Raw genomic sequence first — 21,575 nt, forward strand, 5'->3', positions numbered from 1 at the left:
TATTCGTTAAAAAAAAATCGAATTAAACAAAAACAAAAATAAAACAGGTACGAAGTCTGATTCCTCAGTCTAACCGTTTCGTTGGTGACTAGTTTGAGTGCATTTCATTTGTTCATAGTTAAACGGGAACTCATTGTAAACGACTCCATCGTTGGGTCGCTTGATCTCTAAATGTTTTCGTCATAACTTCTGATAACTCCGTTCAAAATGCATTGCAACTCTAAGAGGGTGGTGCTCAAAAGAGGTGTACCGTCATGATTGAGAAGAATATTCAGTAAACAAGGGAAAAAACCGCGACGATTTAAATTCCAAATTATACTTTACAAAATTATGAAGAAAAACGAGTAGTGCTAAAATCTAGAAGCACGAAACGAAATGACAGCGATACAAATCATAGAAAAAAAAATATTTAGTGGGCTTCAAAATCTGATAGACTCGAGACTAGAATGGAATAATTTCAAAGTTTAACCGCCCATGTGGATTCATATTAACTACTCACTTGTAGTAAACTATCCTCGGTTTGTGCTTGTTACACCCTCAAAGAGGATAATTTCGTTGTCCTTCGAGTGGTCTACGAAACCGAAAAAATTCAAAGCTGATAATGATCCTAAAGAGCCAAGGTTAGGATATTCAAGAACGAAACAAAAGAACTAATATAGCGTGGACGGTTCGTTGAAACGACTGCTAAGTCACTTTTCAACACAACGCGACGGCGTTCTCGACCCAGTTTCTTCTCGGCATTTTTGCTGCGCGCGCCGTTCTGAAATGACGTTCCCGTCTTCTTGCTAAACCACTCTATTGGAAAACTCGGAAAACCTTAACTTCTTGAGGTACTGGTAGAAGCAAATTCTAGCTGCAACATTTTCTGTCTGTTTAGGGCATTCGGTTTCATAGGTGTCACTGCTGTCTTACCCCCCAACGACGGGCGAAATGAGTAGTCCGTCACTTGTGAACCAACGGCCTGGTGTGTATTTTGTTCAGGTTTGAGAAGAATTACGAAAATCTTCGGAACGAACATGCAAATTAATAGTCCATAAGAACTGACGAGTATCATGGCGCAAGTCAAGTTTGTTGCGTGGGAACCCCTTAAGCCAATGTCAATAGGGAAGTATGCTATACTTGAAAGAAGTAAGATGTACATAGAGAATCCAATATACTTCGCTTCGTTGAAGTTTTCAGGAAGTGTTCTAGCTTTGAAGGCGTAATATGTACAAGCCACTGCAAGAAGAGACGTGTACACAGATATAGCGATTTGAAAACTCATTCCAACGTACGATTGATGCAAAGAACACGAAAGAAGGATTGAACCTCTATTTGTCTGTATGATCCGTTGCTGGTGTGGCGAGTCCAAAGTAATCCATAACGAGCAGAATGCAGCTGGTGGAAATATTAGCATCAGAACGATAAAGGTTTGTCTCTTTGTGGAAAGAATGAATTTTTTGAATCTCTCGGCCATAACGTTTATTTGGAATGCGCTGAGTATCTTCATGGTCTTAATTATCAGTATGGAGATGATTGTTACGAGAACCATGGGCCGCCAGCAGTGAAGCAAAGCGCACGTAAAGCTCGTAGGCTTGGTGAGGGATAAAATAGAGGAAGAAAAGGACAGTGCGATTGTAAACAGAAGGATAGAACTTAACTCGCGGTTAGCTGCTTTGACAAGGGGAGTCTTCCAGAGTTTAAAGAGAATGAAACTGCAAATGGCAAGGAGAAGGAATCCAGCAGTCGCAAACAGAACGATAAGGACAGACGCAGTGCTTGACCACATGACTTCTACTTCAGGAAGATCCAGGCATTTTGACCTCCGTACATTGGGCTTTTTTCCTCGGGGACACAAGGTGCAATTCATATCATTCACTCCAGCGCTAACAGTTCCATCCGAACATTTGTGGCAAGTCCAACAGCAAGAGGTCGTCGGCAACTGATATTCACCAGCAAGGCAATCTCTATGGCAGAACGACTTCGGAATAATTTTGTGACCTGCCGCGGTATTCCACTTTATGCCGGAAACGTTTATCTCAATTCCCTTTCGACTTTCATTCCACGATCCGATGGCTAATTTTATTAAATCGGAGTTTTCATTCATCTGAAAATGTACAATATCATAAGACGATATTTTAGGGTCTCCAAACTGATTAAATTGGATTTCCCCAGTTACTCCTGGAAATGCGACTTGGCGGAGATGCGCCTCGAGTTTCTTTGGATCGACTGTAGGATAGATTTTGCTTAAGTTGTGAATAGCAAAGGCAACAGCAAACATGGCATCTACCATATAGGGGATGTAGCTGTTGTATACCGAACTAATAACTGTTTCATTGGAAGATGAATTACCTTTTTGCTTCCAAAACTCTTTCCACCAAGGAGCAGAGGCGCTTTCCTCTTGTAAGGACTTGATGGATTCTTTGATCAAGAAATCTTGGAAATATTGAACATCAAAATGACGAAGTTCAATACCAAATGATCCATGAACAACTCCTTTATGTTCGTCTTTCATTTTCATAAGCTCCTCCCTTCCAGCTGTCAAACTATCGCTGAAAATCCAGGTGCGGTCGTACATTTTCTGTTTTGCAGCCTGCTCGAGCAATCGACGTCCATATCCTCTTAATAGCCATAGCACTACAACACGAACATTTGTGTGGCTTCGAAGCTTCTCCACGGTTCTTTCTAGCTTTGTTATGTACTTTTCTCTTGGTATGTAATCTGCAAAAGAAAGACAAAATGTCTGCCTTTTGCCTGCCTCAGTTTCCAATCTCCGGACCCCATTCCGACCGTAAGAATCGTCCATTGCTACAGCAGCCACGTAGCTCCAATTGAAGTAATCTATTATATCGGCCATTGCCCTCGCCTGCTTTCTATCAGGAGGAGCAGTGCGAAAAAAGTAACTGTACTGCGGGGAGCTTAACTCATCGCTTGTTGCCGAGGGACTGATGAGTGGGATTTCAGCCACTTCTAAAAGGCTTCCTGCAAAGATCGCAGCCCCTGAATCGGTCGGACCAATCACAGCTGTTATTGGAGTACGTTTCTTCTGTTCTGTGTTATTCTTTAATGCACCAACGAACCTGGCGTTTTGAAATTCTAAAGCCAATTCATTTATTCGGACAAAATCGTACGTGTGTTTCATTGCCTTTACAGTGCTTCTGCAGTAGTCTCGAATGTCATATCCTAGAGTGATATTTTTAAGCAGCTGTGGGTTCCTGTTGATTGCATCGATGGCGAACTTCATAGCTTCCACATGGCCAAGTCCTGTTGGGGAAAAATCACCGCATTCGCCATCATCATTGGTGTGGTGTAGTGTAATCAAAGCTCCGATTGTGATGTCGCCAGGCACATGATAACGATCTTTACTTGTCGTCCCTGACGACGTCTGAAAACCATAGGACACCACCACTGAAAGTAACACGCAATTGTTTACGAACATTTCGCAGAATGTTTTTCCCTGTTACAAAGGAAAATAGAGTAACTTGATTAACTTTTAGTTATGAAACAAATCATCGGGAAAATGACTTATCAAGTTAGAGAGATCAACCGAAAAAGTCACGCTAGCTTATTGTCGCCTGGTTTTGGATGGCGGTAAGGATTAATGTAGACATCGTGAGCGGAGGAGTCGAATTTGATGTAGTATCGATAACAGTATAAAGTCCTTACTTTGGACTCATCAGCGATGTGTTAGGTAGAAAGCTTTCGATCTTGAAGAGACCCGATTAAGATTTGAGTTTCAAGCGAAAAAATCGACAAATTTCATGTATTTCTAATATTATGTTTGGACACCTGTTTGCGAAAGAGAGAGAATTTGAATTTTTGAGCGTTGCACTTAAAAAATCGTTCTTGTTTCATTTTGGCTGACGGCGGATGTTGTCTAAGTTTAGCTGAAATATTAGGAAAAATTCGCATTAAGGAATTAAAACGCATTGTTAGACGAGTAGTTTTTCAAGACGAACTACATCTCTCTTTAAGAAACTTCACCGCTTTTCTGGTTTATTTACCTTTTCAAGAAGTGTCGGCTGAATTGAAGGAAACTTAGCATAGTGCTGAAAGCTTGTCATTTTTTGTGACAAATCGATTTAATTAGTTCCTGAGTGGTTCGTAGAAATATTTTAAGGAAATATTTGGGTTGTATTCCTTTCTCGCACTTTGGTCTACTTTTCATACCAAATTGGCATTTCTGTGACTTAACCGAAGTTTTCGCGCTCGTTTTCTACAGAGAGTAAAAAGGAAAAAGTTACTTAGTACAGTTTGATAGACTGGTGTGGACGTCCAAGAACATGTATTTTAAGAACGCCATCGTCGACTGGCTATTCACTAACCAATATTATAATAAATTTCGGATATAACGAGCGCTGTCATTTGTTGAAAGAGCGTGCTCTATGAGAGTATAGAGCATAGAGCTGAGCTATAGCTGTCACGCCATCTGCCAATTGTACTATGTTCGACCTTTTCCGGGACTTCTTTTTAGCTTTTTTCCGTTAATTGAAAGTGAAATTTCGGAACTGAAGCGAGCCGGCAAGTAGCGACAGAAGAACCAAACAAAGGTTTGTAATCATACCAGGCGCCGTAATTTACGTTATTAAAACGTGAGCAGATACGAAAATCCTCAAAGGAAAAATAAAATAGACATTCCGAGTTTTAAAAATTTTCACGCTCAGTTAGATTGCAAGCTTACGTACGGTAATAAAAATCAAACACAGCTAACACCCGTATAATATATAAAGTTCAGTGTTCAAAAACAAAACAGAAAAAAACAGAAATGATGAAAAATATAACCAAACTGGCATAATTGTTAAAATTCATACTAATCATGACGGTTTCTGAGCGAATATGATCATGCTGAAGTTCATGATGGCTCGCTCATCACGGCGATCTCCGGTCATCACAGTAAAGCAAGCCTCAGAAACTAAATCGGCCGCCCTTCGAGTGAAAAAATAAGAGCTTGCTCCGATATCCTTTCCGATACGTTGAGTGGAAAGTCAATTCAGTCACTGCAGCCAAGTTTTGCGGCGCTGTCATCCCGGGCGATCTTCATGTTCCGGTGAATTCGGCTGTCGTTCATTCAACAAACATTCGCCTTGAACAGTTTGTTTTCTACCTTGTCATGTGAAAAAACTCACGTGTTTTTATGAGCCATAATTCGGCTGAAGTTCACTAAACATTTCACTTCAAGATTCTGTATTAGAGACTTAGAAACTTCAAGCAAAAGTGTTAAATTCGACTTGCCGAACTATTTTAGTTTGTAGGTAATTTAGTGTTAACAACTGGGTTGAAAACGTAAATTAGCCACTGTAAAGGGTAAAAAAGCTGACGTTTCGAGCGTTAGCCCTTCGTCAGAGCGATTAGAGGAATTGTGGGTTGCGTGTGGAAACAACGTCTCGTGTTTCTCCCTACACTTCTTTCGTGCTCTAGCCGCTTCCTGCGTGCTTTATAACAGAACAGAGCACAGTCAAGGCTTCTCTATTTGTTAAACAATAAATTTTTGAAAACAGAAAAAAATGGAATAAGCGCTTTCCTCTGATATTCGTATTTATGTGTATTTAGCTTGTTACGCATTTTAAAAAGAACAGGTGTATAGCACCGTAAACAAGACTCGCACGCTTTTCGGCAGCAACGCCGACCCGTGCATTGTTGTCATGCAACGAACATTTAAAAACCGTAAGTGAATTCTCGCCTGATCAGCAAAAGCTTTTTTGTGCTAAATGTCGTGGACTTAAGTACAATTATCCTTTCCCGTAATGTCTTTCATCTGGCACCATTCTATTGTTAAGAACTCTGATATGGTACAATAGCTTTTTTTATCTTTTCTAGTCTGTAGATACTGTAGCGACATCCACCATCACCCACAAAAAAATCTTCGTGTCAATTTCCTTCTTAACCCAAATAGAATCAGAATTTTTACTGCAAGTCGAGGCAGGTCTATCTATTGCGAGTTATCTGAACCCTTAGGCACATGTACTCTATTTGCGACATAAGCGGACGTTTGCGCTGGGCATTTGTTTCTGTAGTTTTGGCAGTTGTGGAGAACTCAACTTACTGAAGTTAAGCCATCAACGTAAACTTATTTTTTATGCGAGTTAACTTGAGAACCCTTGTTTATAGATTGGGCGGCATGTAGTCGTGTCACAAGTTTCACCTTAATTTCAGTCGAAAAACTTAAACTTGCTTACTCTTATGCAGTCAACATGAAAAGAAGGAAAATGTCTTTAAAACGGTATGTCTCAATGATCCTTCTTACATCTCAGAGCACGAAAATTAACAAGTTGTTTTTTACCTTTAGCTTCCAATAATTGTTTTCCCTTCGTTGGAGTGTTCTTGGTTTCACATTCAAGTGAAAACACAATAATAATGAATATTAACAGACTTACTTCTTCCGTTTTCCTGACAATAAATAGCAATTACATCACCGACGGATGGAAAAGGCTGCTTTTGGAAGATTTTTGACAAGTATATTTGGAGTGCGGTATCTGAATGCTTTAATCTCACAACTTCCTCCGTATGACTGATATTTAAAGAGGAAAAACCCACTGTGCATACTTCATTATGTATAGAATTGAAGGTGTCATAAATGAGTATTTCATATCGACATCATTATCACATGTCATGTCGATCATGTTATTTCTTGATATGATCTATTTTTCAATAAGGTCGCCATTTCTGAGACAAGAAGAGTCTTTTTCGTAAATGTAAGTGTCAAAACCAGCTGAAGCCTTCAAAATAAAAAGAGTTTAAAACATCAATCGATGAATCTAAGATCGTTAGCCTGACAAGAAGGGCATGTGAAGAATTAGCACGTTACGTTATGTGTAATTCTCTTCCATAGCCAGAGTGCATTTGGATTGAGTGTCGCAAACCAAAACAGAGGTAATAGCAAAACAAAGGAAAATATCGTAAGGAGCATGAGAGCAATAAGGAAAAAAGAAACCACCTGAAGCGCGGGAAAACGCGTGCGACTAAGTCGCGATTGCTTTTAGTTTGAAATTTGATTGGTTGAGAAAATGGAGCGAATTTTTCTGGGCCAATCACAAAGCGAAGTGAAGCAAAGCTGAAGGAATCCCGGATTTATTTCAACACTTAATTCAAAATTGCTCATCGTCGGTGTATGTAAGTACTAGCAAACAATTTTATTTTTAAGTTTACTAAATTTTTTAGTAGAAATAAAAACAGCCAAAAATATCGCCGCCTAACTCCTCTGGGTTTGTCTCCCCATGTCGAGACTAAGATGGCTCAAAATGTTTTCTTAAAATTATTTCTAGTTGCACAATGTGGTAAATACTTCGCGCCTTGTGAATGATTGTTGACTTTATAGAAAATCATATCTATCGTTTAGTGTGATCCTTCAAGTCCTTGAACACTTTTTTCGGACAATATTGAAGATCTTAGAATACCTCTCTAGGTAGTTACTTGAGTTGTCGAGGAAAATTCCCGTTGCATGTTTTGTTGGTTGTATGTTGCATCTGACTTCACAGGTGCAATGCCAGTATTGCCCTTTCGAAAAAGTCCAAACGAATAATGCGACACTTGTGAACTTACAGCATGATGTGTATTTTGCTCAGGCGTGATTAGAATTGCGTAGATCTTCGGCCCAAACATGCAGGTTAATAGTCCGTAAGAAGCTACAAGTATCAATGCGCATGTCAAGTTTGTTGCGTAGACACCTGTAAGTCCGATGTCAATCGGCAAATATGCCACCGAGGAAAGGAGTAAAATGTACATAGAAAATCCAATATATCTGGCTTCGTTAAAGTTTTCAGGAAGTGTTCTAGCTTTGAAAGCGTAGTATGTACAAGTCGTTGCAAGAAGGGACGTGTATAGAGAGATGATGATTTGAAAACTCATTCCAACTGTTGACCGATGTAAGGAACACGTAAAAAGAGATGTACCTTCGTTTATCTGAATGATTCGTCTTTGATGCGGTGAATCCAATGCAATCCATAAGAAAAAGAGTGCAGTGGGTGGAAAAAGAAGCGCCAGAACGATTACTGTTTGTTTTTTTGTAACTAAAATGAACTTTTTGAACTTCTCCGCCACAACGTTTATGTGAAATGCGCTGAGAATCTTCATGGTCTTGATTATCAGGACGGAGATGAACATAACTAGGACCATAGCCCGCCAGCAGTAAATCAAACCACACACAAAGTCTGTTGGCTTGGCAAGAGTTAAAATCGATGCTAAAAATGACATCGTGATTGTTAACATAAGGATTGCACTTAGCTCGCGATTAGCTGCTTTGACTAGTGGAGTCTTTCGATGTTTATGAAAGATGAAACTGCAACTGGCAATGAAAAGAAATCCAATTGTGCTGAAGAGAATCACAAGGACTGACGCGACGCTTGACCAGCTGAATTCTACTTCTGGAAGATCCAAGCATTTTGATCTCTCTTCATTGGGTAACTGTCCTCGAGGGCACTCGGTGCAGTTTTCCTCGTTTATTCGTGCGCTAATTGCTCCATCTGGACATCTGAGGCACTTCCAACAACAGGGTGTGGTCATTGACCGACTTGTGCCTACAGGGCAATCCTCATGGCAGAATGACTTCGGAAAAAAACCTTTAGTCATGGAATTCCACTTGACCTTGCTAAGGTTCAAGTGAAGTCTTGGCTTGCGGCTTTTTAACCACGAGCCAATGATCAGCTTTTCTGGATTTGATATGTCAGTAACCTGAAAATGGACAATTTCGTATGACGATGATACAGGGTCTCCCAAATGATCAAAGCTGACCTCACCAGTTAATCCTGAAAACTTAACAAAACGAAGATACCTCTGGAGATCCTTTGTATTCATTGGAATGTTGTGATCTCCAAGATTCTTACACTGTGATGCAGAGCAGTTTTTCATGCTGTGAAGGGCGTGGGCAATAGCATATACGGCATCCACCACATAGGGAGTGTAGGTATCGAATAATCTGTGGAAGAGTATGTCCTTGCATTGCTTTTCTGGATTCTTCATTTTAAAACAGTCTTTGTTGTCCTCCGAGAGCCAAAATTCCTTCCACCATGAAAAATTGGTTAACGAAGTCGATCTTTCGATCAGGAAGTTGCTGAAATTGCTACTGTTCATGTCAACATATGGAGGCTGAATACCGAATGACCCATGAAGAATTACTTGGTCTTCAGTTTTTAGGCCCTTGAACAAATCATCTTGTGTGGCTAAACCATCACTAAGAATCCAGGTGCGATTAAACAGTTTCTGTTTTGCTGCTTCCTCTAGAAAATGACGGCCATAACTGCCAAAAACCCAAAGGACTACGACGCCAATGTTTGGGAAGTCCTTCAGCTTCCTTACAATTCTTTTTATTGTTGTATTATATTCCTTCCGTGGAATAAATTCAGCAAAAGAAAGGCAAAACGTGCTCCTATTTTCAGCCTCAAGTTCCAGACTTCTCATGCCGTTTTTACCATATGAATCATCCATTGCCACGGCAGCTACATAACTCCAGTTAAAATACTGTAGAACATCAGCAACAGCACTCACCTGTTGTCCATCTGGGGAAGCAGTGCGGAAAAAATGATGGTATTGCTTTGAACTCAACTCATTGCTAGTTGCTGAGTGACTGATGACGGGAATTCCTCCCACTTGCAAAAGGCTACCAACCAGAACAGCACTTCCTGAGTCTGATGGACCAATAACTGCTGCAATCGGTTTTGTTTTCTCTATGGTCTTGTTTTCTACATGTGGAAAAGCACATCTGGCGTCGTTTCCCCGGACAAAATCGTACGTTTGCCTCATTGCCTTTTCAGGGCTTTCACAGTAGTCACGTATGTCATATCCCAGCGTTATGGTTGGAAGCAGGCTACGATTTCTGTTTATCTCCTCAATAGTGAAAATCATGGCTTCTGCATTACCAAGTCCTTGCGGGTAAAGTTCGCCGCATGCGCCATCATCAGTCGTCTGGTGAACGATAAAGAGACCACCGAGGGTGATGTTACCAGGAAACTGCTGACCACTCGTTACTTCAACACTGGAAGTAATACCGAAAACAGAAAACACGGCAAAACAAAGCAGGACCCAACTGATCATTGCAGGATTCTCATTTGTCCCCTGCGGAGGAAGAAAATTGAAAAATTTTTAATGAAAAAAAAGACGTAGAAAAGAGGACATATAAATAGAAAATTTAATAATTTTCTCTAACAATATTCTAAGTTCGTATTGCGTGGTTGCTTACTCATTTCTTCACCATGGTAAACGGACCGATTGGTGTTCAATTCAGTCGGTAGTCTAATAGAATATCTTGCTCTTATTCCATGAGCGTGGGTTGAATATGAACTCGCTGTAACCAGCGTTCAATCGAAAATGTGCGAACATAATAATCCTTTTGTTATTGCTGTGAAACAAAACTTATCACATGAGATACGCATCTCTATACGAAAGGAGTGAATTAACTTTTATATCCTTTTTGCCACCTTTTTCGCATCATGTGATGGTCAATTTTGGCAGTTAAATTGGACTGTTCATACATACTCCATTAACTCAGCTGCGAGTGACAAATTTCATAATTATTTCTAGCCAGAGGGATCATATTGAAGGCTGAAATGGATGGAAACAGTGATGTAAACACTTTTGCCAAATTCTGTTATTTACAAATTCTGATCGAATTATTTGCACAAAATGTTAAACCTAAAAACGTCCAATTTTTCGATAACTAGCCGAGCAGTGAAGAGTTTTTGAATAGAAGCTTATCTACACGTACAAAAGCTGTGCATAACTGTGAGATAATGAATTCCGGATAAAATATTCCTACTGGAAATCCATTAAGGAAAACCAATCTTCCCAACGTACAAGTCAAAACCATTTCATTAACAGAATTTGCTTTCATGTTTTAAGAATACTATCATTATTTCCTCAATGGATTTCCCTATGAAAGAGACTTTAGGTGTCAAAAACCCCATCGATAAGACTATATTTTTGAATATTTATCTTTTAGACGTTTTCGTTAAGGGTGAACTGTCCGATCGACAATCAGCTTTCTAATTAAAAATTTACATAAGGTTGCGTGTGTTGTGTAGTGTTTGTTGTTTGAAGTGAAACGGAAAATGACATCTATCCAATGTTCGTCAAACGAACGGCGTAACCTAAGTCAACAATTTAAAAATTGGATTCGGAAATGGTAAAGCGAGCCATAAGATCCAAAGCTTACTGGTGCATTTCCCGAGGGAAATGCGAATTGTTTTTACCATAAGGTCGCTTTTGGATCTTTTACAAACAGGTCTCAATTATCGGCAATATACCCTGTGTAGTTTCTCAGTCGTTCTCGAGTTCTTTCTTATTTTAAAAGTTGTGTAGAGGACGAGTTTGTTTGTTAGAGGTTTCACCTGGAGAAAAGAAAAAGTCTGCCACAATTTCCTTGCTAATCAGCAAAACGCAAGAGTATTTTGGACATATCCCTTTTCTTCTCAGTGAGCAATAGACAATGGTGACTGTTATGAAGATGATTTAGCCTGAAATTCAAAAAGAAAGGTTTCACTTTTTTCCGTGTCAGACATTGCATATGCGGAAGACAGTCATCGCTAAATTGCCATGTACCGTGGAGATTGCCGTTAATCAGCAAATTTTCCCTATCTTTCCTTTTTTTCCCTTGTGCGGATCCCCTCTGCTGAATCTTCGTTTTAAGGAATCTGTTTGTTAAAATTGAAGATTACAAACCTTCAATTTTATTGCGTAATTTTCCGTAGACTTTGTGATCAAAAATAGCTTTGTAGCAAAATATTATCTGTCTTTCTTACCTTTTGAGTCAGTACAATGTGTTTTACTTTTGAAGCAGCGTTTTTAAGGGTGTAGAACCATTAATTAAAGAACCTCAGTTACCAAAGTTTAGCCGTTGAGGGTTGAAATGATAAACATTAAATATTAAAACAAGTTCTGATGGAAATAAGTATTTCCGTCTTCCGGTCTCTAGCTTGACGTCATTCAAATAAACGCATTTCAATCATAGCGACATGCTTTGTCTAAGCCGCGGCATGATTAGAGCTGCTCGATGTTATTAATAAGCATTTGTAGTAGAATTTCGTTTTGAAATTATTAGAACTAACTAATGAAGTATTTGAGACGAAATCCTAGAAAATATGAGACACTTATACAGGTCCTTTATCGACCGCCTACGGCTTCCATTTTCTGTCTCCAAAGCCATTTTCTTTTCGTCACGCGGCATCCTCGATAAGTAAATAATTTCATCACAATTTAAACAGCGCTGGTGTTACTCCTACTTTATTATTTAGGGAAAGATTATATCCTTTTTTTGGCCGGGGGGGTAAGATATCTCATTTATGAGATATATTTTGTGGGCATACTTCGCTGTCAAGTATTCCAAGAGAAGCAATGTGACTCGACACTTACACAAATTTATTACAAACGGGGAGCCAAATGATTGGGAATTTTGACGATTCGGCAGGCAGGTGTTTCCAGAATGAACCCAATATCTATTTGACAGCTCTCGTATTTCACTGCGGCGTATTTCCCTTTAAATTAGTTGGGAGAATTTGTGGTCATGTCGAAATAACACCTTCAGGCTGAATAAATTGCTTTCCCTTGTCTGCGAGATGAATTATTGAAGAAGAAACGTTAAATTTGATCTCTTTGAATTATGTGAATTGTGCTCATTAGCAAGTTTTGAATTGGAGAAATGAGAAAACAGCCCATTAATGACGTTGATCATTATTTAATTGTTTCGCTGTTTTCCTTCGCAAGGTAGGAGCATATCCACCTTCTTTGAGAAGCGCTCTTTCAAAGTTCTACCATTTTAGTTCCAAATATAATAACATCAGACTGTGAAACAAGATGGTGGTGGAGCAATGAGTATTTGCATATTCGTTTGTCGCTCAACGTCAATTAAGTAAACACTTGAAAAAGGTGACCCGTTTTCAATTTTCTCTGAGAGTGTTTGTCTTAGCCGCTGCAAGCTTAGGGCCGCCTTTTCCCATTAGTAAGCAACTGAAGCGGATATTTGCCCCTCAGTTGTTACAACGAACCAACACATTATTTGGAACGAACTCTTAGAAAATTTAAGACATGCATAGGTGTTTTTTACTAGCAGCAAAGGCTTCCTTACAGTCTGCAGCATCCTTGTGAAGAAGCAATGATACTTAGCTGTTGCATATATTATATATTTTGTTTTAAGAGATTAAAGCACTGGTGAATATCAGCGAGTGGTTAAGTGCCGCGAAAATTTGGTAGATGTTTTACACCCAACATCTGATCACGAATTCTTTCATGTAGCTAATCAGAGATACAAAGGGGGGTTATTTAAAGAGACACCACCCTGAATCAGATCGTGTTTTTCTTCACCTGTTTGTTTGATGAATTTATGACGTTAGAAATAGAAGTAGTTTGCTTTAGATGGCTCGGAATTATGCAACATGTTGTCATTAGCAAGTTTTAAGTTTGATAAATGTTGAGAAAATGTCGCATTAATGATTGCCGGCACGAAATCTCAGTTTCACTTTTTTTTTTCTTCGGTTAACAAAGTAAAAGAATCTCTCTTTTTTTATTAAAAGAAAAGAACAAAACCATCTATTTTAATAAGCTGTGGTTTCTACTGTGTTGTTGCCGTAGATTATTACAGGTTGCTGATCATCCACAAGTTTGTTTGGGTGCGCTCTCACCTTTTGAGACTTCTGCTAAGGATCCTCCTGAAATTTGTTATCTGGAAAGGTGGTGTGCGATGCGAATTTCTATCAGTAGAAATTCGCATCGGCACCACCTTTTGTAATGTTTTATCAGCAACCTGGACGGCTACCTTTGACTTAACAGAGTCTTTCTCTTCTGCTTTCTACTAATGGCCATCTTTTCAATGGCCAACGGAGCAGTTGTTCATGAAACTCACGTTGTGGTCTGCGGCACTTGGGTTGAACCCTTCCACGTGAACGGCAGACTCTACGTTATAATTTGTCACCTGAGAGGCTCCGTGAAAATAAAGCTAAACGCAGCAGACCGTCTATTATCCAAATATTTAAAAGTTTTAGTTATGGAAATTACTTTTGAGAAGCTACTTTTTCGGGTATCCTTTGGTACAGAGAGAAAAAAAGCTTTATGTGTATGGTTGAACATCTATGCTAATCACGGAATTTCATTTCCACTCCGACTCGTTATGAACACTAGGCGACATACGATTCCGAAATGACCAACTCATGATTTGTTTGAAGCTGCGGAAAGGATCCTAGAAATGCCAAATTATGTTGCTGTTGGTAAGCAAATGGACTTGTTAAAGACTTTTTGCTTGTTTGTTAACTTGTTTTTGCAGATGTTTGAGCCCCCGGTTTCATTCATAGAAAGCAAGAAACAGAAGACTTCGTTTGAAGATATTGATGGAAGCAAAGTAATAGCTTACTTGGAAAAAGACTCGCCAGGTTCATATAAACTTACGATGTCTTCCTAAAACGTGATTGAATGAATCGATGAATTTCACTCTCTATTAAACAGTTTCTTTTTCATGCGTCTTCAACTTCGTCATGTAGCCATTTTCAAGGGGCTATCTGACAGTATTTGTAAAAACGTGTTGGCTTTGTCAAAGGTTAACTGTAAATGGAATAAGACCTTGAGAAAATTATTTGCTAGAGTAGAAACTAAAATTAATTCTGAGCTGGTGCGCAAATAGCTAAGCCGGAATGTTTTGAATTAGCAAGAATTGTAAATTTTGTTGATTTTATTTCCCTCAATAGAATTTAGATTGTTTAATATACCAGAAATGATTTCATGCGAGAACTGAACCCCAGATCAAGGAACACTGTTCTTGCTTCACTTTCAATGAATCTCTGCGAGCAGATCTGTTACTGTTTACCATTGCATTTTTTCATTACAGGAACCTAACTGTAAGAGGCAGCGACGAAGATTGTCAAAAATTTTCTAATGACATGAGTTTCTATTGCAATGTTTGATGGTTAAATTTTTCGCTAAATGAGCTTGGCCCTTTTTATAATTGGTCAAACTGCTTTCAGAAATCAAAGCATTCGAAGAATCGGCCACGCAGCATCAACCCTTGTTACCATTCTTTGCTGTTTCTGATAAGAAGGTACGTGAATCTGCCCGCGTACATTACTTTACATTACATCACTTTTACGTTGAAATTATCCTTAACCGTTTGCCCAAGTTGCATACATCTTACACAGAATTCGTAATTTGTGAACTCTCGTGAGTATCAAACTGAAGGCAGTAAACCCATTTGAAAGCATGAGTCTGACTTGACTTTAAAATTTCTCCACAGCTTGCCAAATCATTTCGGCTCAAGAAACTCAAAACCATACAACTCTTGAAACCATATGAGAAACCTGTCAATTACCCAGCAGATAAGGTAAAAATTATTTCATAAAGTCATATCAGGTTCGGTAGTGGCGTTGATATGTTTTTTCATGTCTCTGTGGCTTTAGGTAAATGATTTAGTAACCTCGGTCGCTACATTTCTGTGGCCTGAATTGATTTCGTATCCCTCGCAGCCGTTTCTGTGACAGACACCGCAAAGCTTCTGTAAGGGTCCGTTGCGTTGGATCCCAATAAACAGTTACCAAGGAGACCAGGACTAATTCGATTCATAGAGTGGGAAAAACCTAGTACTGTAGCAATGATAGAATGTTCCAACGCCACGATCAGTGCGGCGTACTCTGTTGGCCCTTCCTTGTATCAGCGAGAAAACTCTATTTGCAGCAGCGAGTGCTTTCACTTTTTACACTGGTAGTGAATCTCACTGTGCTAAAACGGGAGGAAGTGGAAGAAAAGGGAGGGGTACATATTGTTACTTTCAATTACTAGAGCTCCCTGTCGACATGATTTTCAACAAAGATGTAGATTGGGGAGAAAAAATGTAGGATTGTGTGGGAGGATATAGAATAATGAGTGTGCTGCAGATCATTCTTGGAAAGACTTACTGCAGTATATTTATAAAGTTAATCAAGGGGATGAAAATTAATTACACTTTCTTTAAGAAAGACTTCCTTTCCAAAACTCTTAATTCGTCCCGAAGACGTTTCTAATGTTTCATTTCAGACCATAACAGAAGAAAACATCAACAGTTTTATTGCTCAGAACAAGAGGTGAGAATTCAGAGGAAAGAGGGCGATGTTTTCGTTTTTATTGTGTTATTAACATGAGAACAGATAAGTTTTTGCCCTGTTACACCGCCAGGAGTAAATTGTATCCAGTTATTTTTAATGGCAGATAAATGAGAAATTGTCATGATCAGTATGTCAGGTCATCTAGGCGTCATTAGGCATGTACATGTACTTAAATGACATACAATGATGTACAATTGACCGATACTGTAATTGCTTAAACTTTTGGGAATGAAAAAGAAATAATCGTATTGCTTTTGCTCGTAGCCACCATCAAAGATATTTAGGCATGGCTGTAAACGTATGAAAATCATATATTTGCACTGCGATTGAAGAAACGAATATGGAAGCGATCCTCGCAGTTATGACCACTAATTAACTAGTAGTTGAACCGAGGCCTGAAAAAAATTCAGTCCCGCACGGAATTTGAACCCATGACCTTTGGGATACCGGTGCAGCGCTCTACCAAGTGAGCTAACAAGCCAACTGGGAGCTGATCGTAATGACCAGCTCCTTTTTGGCTTGTAACCACCATCAAAGATATTTAGTCATGTTTTCTCTTTGAATCCTTTGTATATTGCAGAGGCATTTTAACAAAGATTAGACTTGAAGATATACATGATACATGGGTGAGCTCATAATTGAATTTACATGTGAAACGTTTTATCTTGAAGTTAAAGGTAGCTGGAAACCTTCTAAATGATTCACAATTTAAAAAACTGTGAGGAAAAAATGAGTTTCTTCCTTCAACCAATGTTGAACTTTATGACAATCGTCAAAAATCGCTTCGCATTTGAGACCAGCACTTCCAATTCGCTGTTCCTAAGTTTTGGGACGTTAGAGATTAGGAGTGTTACTTGCTTTCTAATATAGGACTCGTGAAATTATCGTTATCGTAAACCCTGACGAATCTTCGTAAGTTCGCATCTTTGCTGTGTGTTTGATTTGATTTTTTTTTTCTGGTTTTGTTTCTTAGAAAAACACTTTATGTGGTGAAAGCAATATTTATTGTAGGTTGTGGTTTGCCTAAGCTTAGAGTGTATTTCTTTGAAATAGCGAACAATTTTAGTGATTTTGACACCGATACATAACAACATCTTGTTATCTGTTGTAGTCAACTAATGTGGAAGGTTATTTGGTTACCGCTTTCGTGAGGCTTGATACGAATGGTGAGTTTTTGTTTTTCAATTTCTTTTTTTTCTCTGTTGAATCCTTCTGCTGGATTTTCATCGCGACCAGTCTCATTTCGAAAAGAACTTATTATTCATGTCAAAGTGAATCCAATAACGGAAAACATACAGAACGCAAGTACCATTTGGAAAGATGCGTTTGGGTGGTTAACTTATGTATTGGTTGCTGAACTTTGCTATGGAGCATATCCGAAAAAATAAAAGCACTCACTCGACGTGTAACAATGAAACACGCATTCACGATACTTCACAAAGAGCCAAACTCTATGATGGTAACTTGGCTATGGAAATTGATAGTTTTCCTTCCTAAAGGAATCGTGACACTCAAAAATTCATTCATTACTCTATTTAATTCTTAACTCAATGAACGTTCCCCATTTTATTCCTTTTGAACAGAAGGTTCACAATTCTTCTCTTTGGTAAAGTCGCTGGCCAGGCGATACGGAGACGAAAAGAAATTACATTTCTTGTGGGTCGATCCTGATCCATTCCCTACGGTGCGTGATGTACGAAATTATGTGACGTGTATTTGGAATTTACTGCTCCACCGTATTTCATAACGTTAGTAGTCTAACAACTATCGTGAATATTTCTGAACTTGGTACTTGGAGCAATCAGAAAAATCGGGCGAAAATAACCAAAGACTCTTCTCCAAATAAACAATAGCCTTCACTTGGCACGAAAGTATGAACGAGTTTATCCGCGGACATTATCTGTCACGAGAATAGTTTTCTAAGAGCTAAGCTCGAGGAAAACTGCGAGCTTCGAGGAACAGATGATGTTCAAGGACAAATACATGAGCATATTTTCGCGTCCAATTGAGGCTACTGTTATCATTCTTAATACATTTCTGCAACTCGAGGGAAAGAGTTTAACAAACAGCCTACTGTTTGCTGCGTGAGATTTTTTTTTTTTCGGTGTTCCTATGTACGACTTTATGAACAAACAAAAATGCCCCTTCAAAAAGCTAAACGCTCTCTCATCTTGAATCACATTTAAAACGAAACTTTCATTTTCGTGGACGTAAGGTTTGAAAATTGGGGAATATCACTTGGGGTATATCCTCAGATATTCTCCAGTTTCAGCTGAGGCGTATTCGCTCACGTGTTGCGTTTAGACAAATACACGCGAGCAAAAATATTTGATGGATTATAAACATATATAACGTCTCAGACATTTCTTTAAAAACAGTTATCTGCGGACCCTCTCTCCACAAAGGCAACTCTGAAAAGCTTGAGAGTAAAGGATATATTCGTCAAATGGGAACCTTGAGTCGCCCTGGAATCAACGATTGAACGTACTGAAAACTGAGTGTATATTTTTTCCTTTTACTTCAGATGCGTGATTACTGGCAGAAGTCGTACAATATCGATGTGAACTCTCCTGTCATCGGGGTCATTGAGCCAAAATTTGTAAGTTCTTTTAACGAAGAATAGGTAAATATTCTCTGATAACCAAAGGCTATGTTCTAACAGAGTCTTCTGAAAGTTAATTAGAAATATTTGAAATGTAACATGGGAGTGATGAAAAGACAAGCTTAAAAAGGCAGATCTTTTGGCTTTTGCAAGCAGAGCCAAAGACTCGAACCCAGGACCTCTGGTTCGCGAGTTCAGCACTCGAACCTTCACGTGACGTCCTCATTTTCCTATGTAGCTCATACCCACACTACTTTACCCGTCAATTTTGTGTTTTCACAAAAATAACGAAAAATAAAACAAATATCTTCTTTTATGAAACAGAGCAAAAGTTCTTGGTTCGAAAGGAAAGGAAAGGAACTTAAATTACGACATCTCCAACAGTGGGTGGAAGATGTTCTGGCGGGTAAAGTGGAGCTGAAAGAGCCCGCGGATTCTGCGGGAACGAGTCAGGGCCAAAAACGAGAAGAGCAATTGAAGAAAGAAGAGCTTTGACCCTAGTTGCTTTTTAGTGTCTTATATTCAGCGTCTTGTTACGAACAGAGAACGCTACCAAGCTACATGTTAGGGAAAGATATGGCGTCTTAATTGCGCTCATTTGATAAATTAAACCAAGCGAAGATTATATTAGTAATCAAAGCTGCGGAAAGGGGCAAACGCGAATGATATCTGCGTTACCCATCGATCACCCTGCTTCTCCCCCTCCCCCATCCCTTATCATTTCTGACTTTCTTTGGTCTTGGAGTAGTTTTTCTGAAGTAAACGTTAATGAACATTTTGAGATGTTGATTGTTAGTGATTTTTCTTTGCATTTGTTTCGCATGGGAGATTTTCGAGCTCGAATTCTCACTGTATTTAGGTGAAACATAACAGTCTTTGCAAAGTATCTTATATTAAAGAATTTTTTCAATTTACAAATCGCAATGTTGTTATTGCAGCTAATTGTAGTTGCTGGTTAGATGAATCTTCAAGATTTCTAGTGCTACGAATAAAAATTATGTTCCCGAAAGCGGGCCTAAGAGGGTTTGTGGTTGTTTTTGTCGTTGTTATTGTTGTTGCTATCATTGTTTTGTCAGTAAGGTTACCTAAAGTGCCACCAAGTGTTACGCGAGGGTGTATTGGGGGTTTGCCAAGTTTACGGAAGCCGTTGAGTAAAAAGCCATGAGCTAATATATTCATTGTTGCGCGTCCACAACACTCTAAAAGACCATGGATAACTTCGCAAATCAACTGAAGTGGTTAAACCTTGCCTTTTTAACTGTTTTTCATCTCTAATTTTTAATGCGGACCATCAATGCAAAAATTTATCAGGCTTTTTAAGATCCTTTAAATTATGAGAATCTTTCAAGAGATCATAGTCAGACTTTTAAACAAGAATTAAAGGATATTTCGGCATAAGTACTTTATTATACTTATTTCATAATAATCATGGTAGCACGTTTACGTAGTCTCGAAGCAACTTATGGAGAAGAAATGGAGCATATTAGGAGTTGAGACCGAACAATTTCCTATACTCTAACTTACCCTATATGGATCGTGTGTGAGACAACGCCTACTCCTCAAAAGATTTTGCCTAACAGTTCTTTCATATGGTTTTAGTGGTTTCGAATTCGTTTGCTTCATTTTTAAAACACGTACCAAACTTGGAATGCCAAAGACACTGAGTCGTGATCTTCCCAACTCATACCCGACAAAACCCGCAATATAAAATGAAGAAAAAGACAAGTGACAGTTTGAGGTACCTTGTCGTAAGTTTCTATCTTGTAAATTCCATCCATTGATGAATTATCGATTGAAACGCTTTAAATAGATGTCTCCTCTTTTTTGTGCTGTGTTGTTTTTTGTCCGCAGAGAACATGGATTGCATAAAGAAAATTGTTGAAAACTTGTGATCAAACGGCTTCCTTCTTAAAGTTAAAATCGTCACTATAATAAAATCCTTAGAAGCCCGTAAATGATGATCTTTCCAAAAACGAAAAGAAAAACAGGCACACACATAAACAACGAGGAAGGCTCAGGGTACGGAAAAATTTGAGGTTACATTTTCCCAGACTGCATTCTGTCGACTAGGCACGCTTCACAATTCAGGTTTGCAACCATTTCGAATAAAACTGTGATTCTAGGCGCGAAAGCCATTTATGTGAGTGTATTAGTTTGTTTACTTAGTTATGTACCTTTTTTCGACAAAATTATTCGAAAAAAATTAACTGAGAGTGTCTCTTGTATGTAGTCCAGCCTAAATCATAGTCCAGCCTAAAAAATTTTTGTTGTTGTTTTCGTTTTTCTGTTCATCTATGTTTTTTCAATTATACATGTAAGAAGGAAAAACGGATCTTTAGCGTTTTTAATCCGAAACTACAGAAATTTACATCTATTAATAATCAGTGAGGCGGGAGACTACAAAAAAACGCCATATGAGAAAATTAGACGCAATAATGCGTGCTCTCGATATTTTTTTTAATACAATCAGTTGGAGCTGAGGTGGAAGAGGGAAAATCGAAGTCATAGTTTTGGAAATGCTGGAGCTAGCACTGCATGGTGAGATAGCCGAAACTGGCGCTGCAGCCAACTAGATTCAGATATACTTTAATCTGATCGGAGACTGGAGGCCAGGTAAAATGCCGTGCCTTTGCTCCGCCTAAATAGACCTGAGACAATGTTTTCAAATAGTGCAGGAAAGTGGCACGAAAAAAATTGACTATATATGATTAAAAAAGATGATTTAAAGTCTTTTTTTTGAGACGGACAAGTTTTATGTTTCATGAGAGCTGTAAAATTTCTTCTTGATAATATGGTATAACAGGAGAGACGCCAAAATTCTATTTATTAATAAAAAGGCAGATGGAAATCTTTCAAGAAAGAAAAGAACATTACAAATTCTCGCGATCTTCGGATATGGATATTCAGTTACATGTAACTTTCCATTTGTAGACAAAAGGAGGTCAAGC

General features: G+C 38.7%; 3 protein-coding genes across 7 annotated transcripts in view; 1 reads left to right on the plus strand and 2 right to left on the minus strand.

The window, feature by feature from the left end:
* LOC113668786 (calsequestrin-1) overlaps positions 1-19,646 on the plus strand; it is a 45,658-nt gene extending 26,012 nt beyond the window's left edge. The window contains exons 6-14 of the mRNA XM_089209328.1: positions 14,222-14,327; positions 14,916-14,989; positions 15,182-15,268; positions 15,958-16,004; positions 16,606-16,651; positions 17,137-17,191; positions 17,609-17,709; positions 18,550-18,624; positions 18,952-19,646. Of these exons, the coding sequence (XP_089065454.1) occupies positions 14,222-14,327; positions 14,916-14,989; positions 15,182-15,268; positions 15,958-16,004; positions 16,606-16,651; positions 17,137-17,191; positions 17,609-17,709; positions 18,550-18,624; positions 18,952-19,122 (762 nt within the window). The 3' untranslated portion in view covers positions 19,123-19,646. The remainder of the gene's footprint in view (positions 1-14,221; positions 14,328-14,915; positions 14,990-15,181; positions 15,269-15,957; positions 16,005-16,605; positions 16,652-17,136; positions 17,192-17,608; positions 17,710-18,549; positions 18,625-18,951) is intronic.
* Positions 803-3,530, minus strand: LOC149044200 (extracellular calcium-sensing receptor-like). Its single transcript, XM_089209326.1, has one exon. The coding sequence runs from the start codon at positions 3,416-3,418 to the stop codon at positions 818-820; it is 2,601 nt and encodes an 866-aa protein (XP_089065452.1). The 5' UTR covers positions 3,419-3,530; the 3' UTR covers positions 803-817.
* On the minus strand, positions 7,032-11,839 carry LOC113668785 (metabotropic glutamate receptor 7). Of its 5 annotated transcripts, XM_089209323.1 has the most exons (4): positions 11,709-11,831; positions 11,509-11,600; positions 11,298-11,423; positions 7,032-10,026 (listed from the first exon to the last, which is right to left on the minus strand). In XM_089209323.1, exon 4 carries the CDS (start codon positions 10,003-10,005, stop codon positions 7,378-7,380), a length of 2,628 nt encoding a protein of 875 aa, XP_089065449.1. In that variant the 5' UTR covers positions 10,006-10,026; positions 11,298-11,423; positions 11,509-11,600; positions 11,709-11,831; the 3' UTR covers positions 7,032-7,377. The 5 variants fall into 5 exon arrangements, with proteins under 5 accessions (XP_089065449.1, XP_089065448.1, XP_089065451.1 ...); XM_089209322.1 differs by having other exon boundaries at positions 11,298-11,600; XM_089209325.1 differs by lacking the exon at positions 11,509-11,600 and having other exon boundaries at positions 11,709-11,827.
* Positions 19,647-21,575: the final 1,929 nt, after the last annotated feature.

The sequence above is a fragment of the Pocillopora damicornis genome, chromosome 6 (assembly GCF_964200805.1).
Source record: "Pocillopora damicornis chromosome 6, jaPocDami1.2, whole genome shotgun sequence".
Lineage (NCBI taxonomy): Eukaryota > Metazoa > Cnidaria > Anthozoa > Scleractinia > Pocilloporidae > Pocillopora > Pocillopora damicornis.

What these genes read in the sequence shown, in the direction of transcription:
- LOC113668785 (XM_089209324.1), bottom strand. Translation starts at nt 10,005, where the DNA reads ATGATCAGTTGGGTCCTGCTTTGTTTTGCCGTGTTTTCTGTTTTCGGT.
- LOC149044200 (XM_089209326.1), bottom strand. Translation starts at nt 3,418, where the DNA reads ATGTTCGTAAACAATTGCGTGTTACTTTCAGTGGTGGTGTCCTATGGT.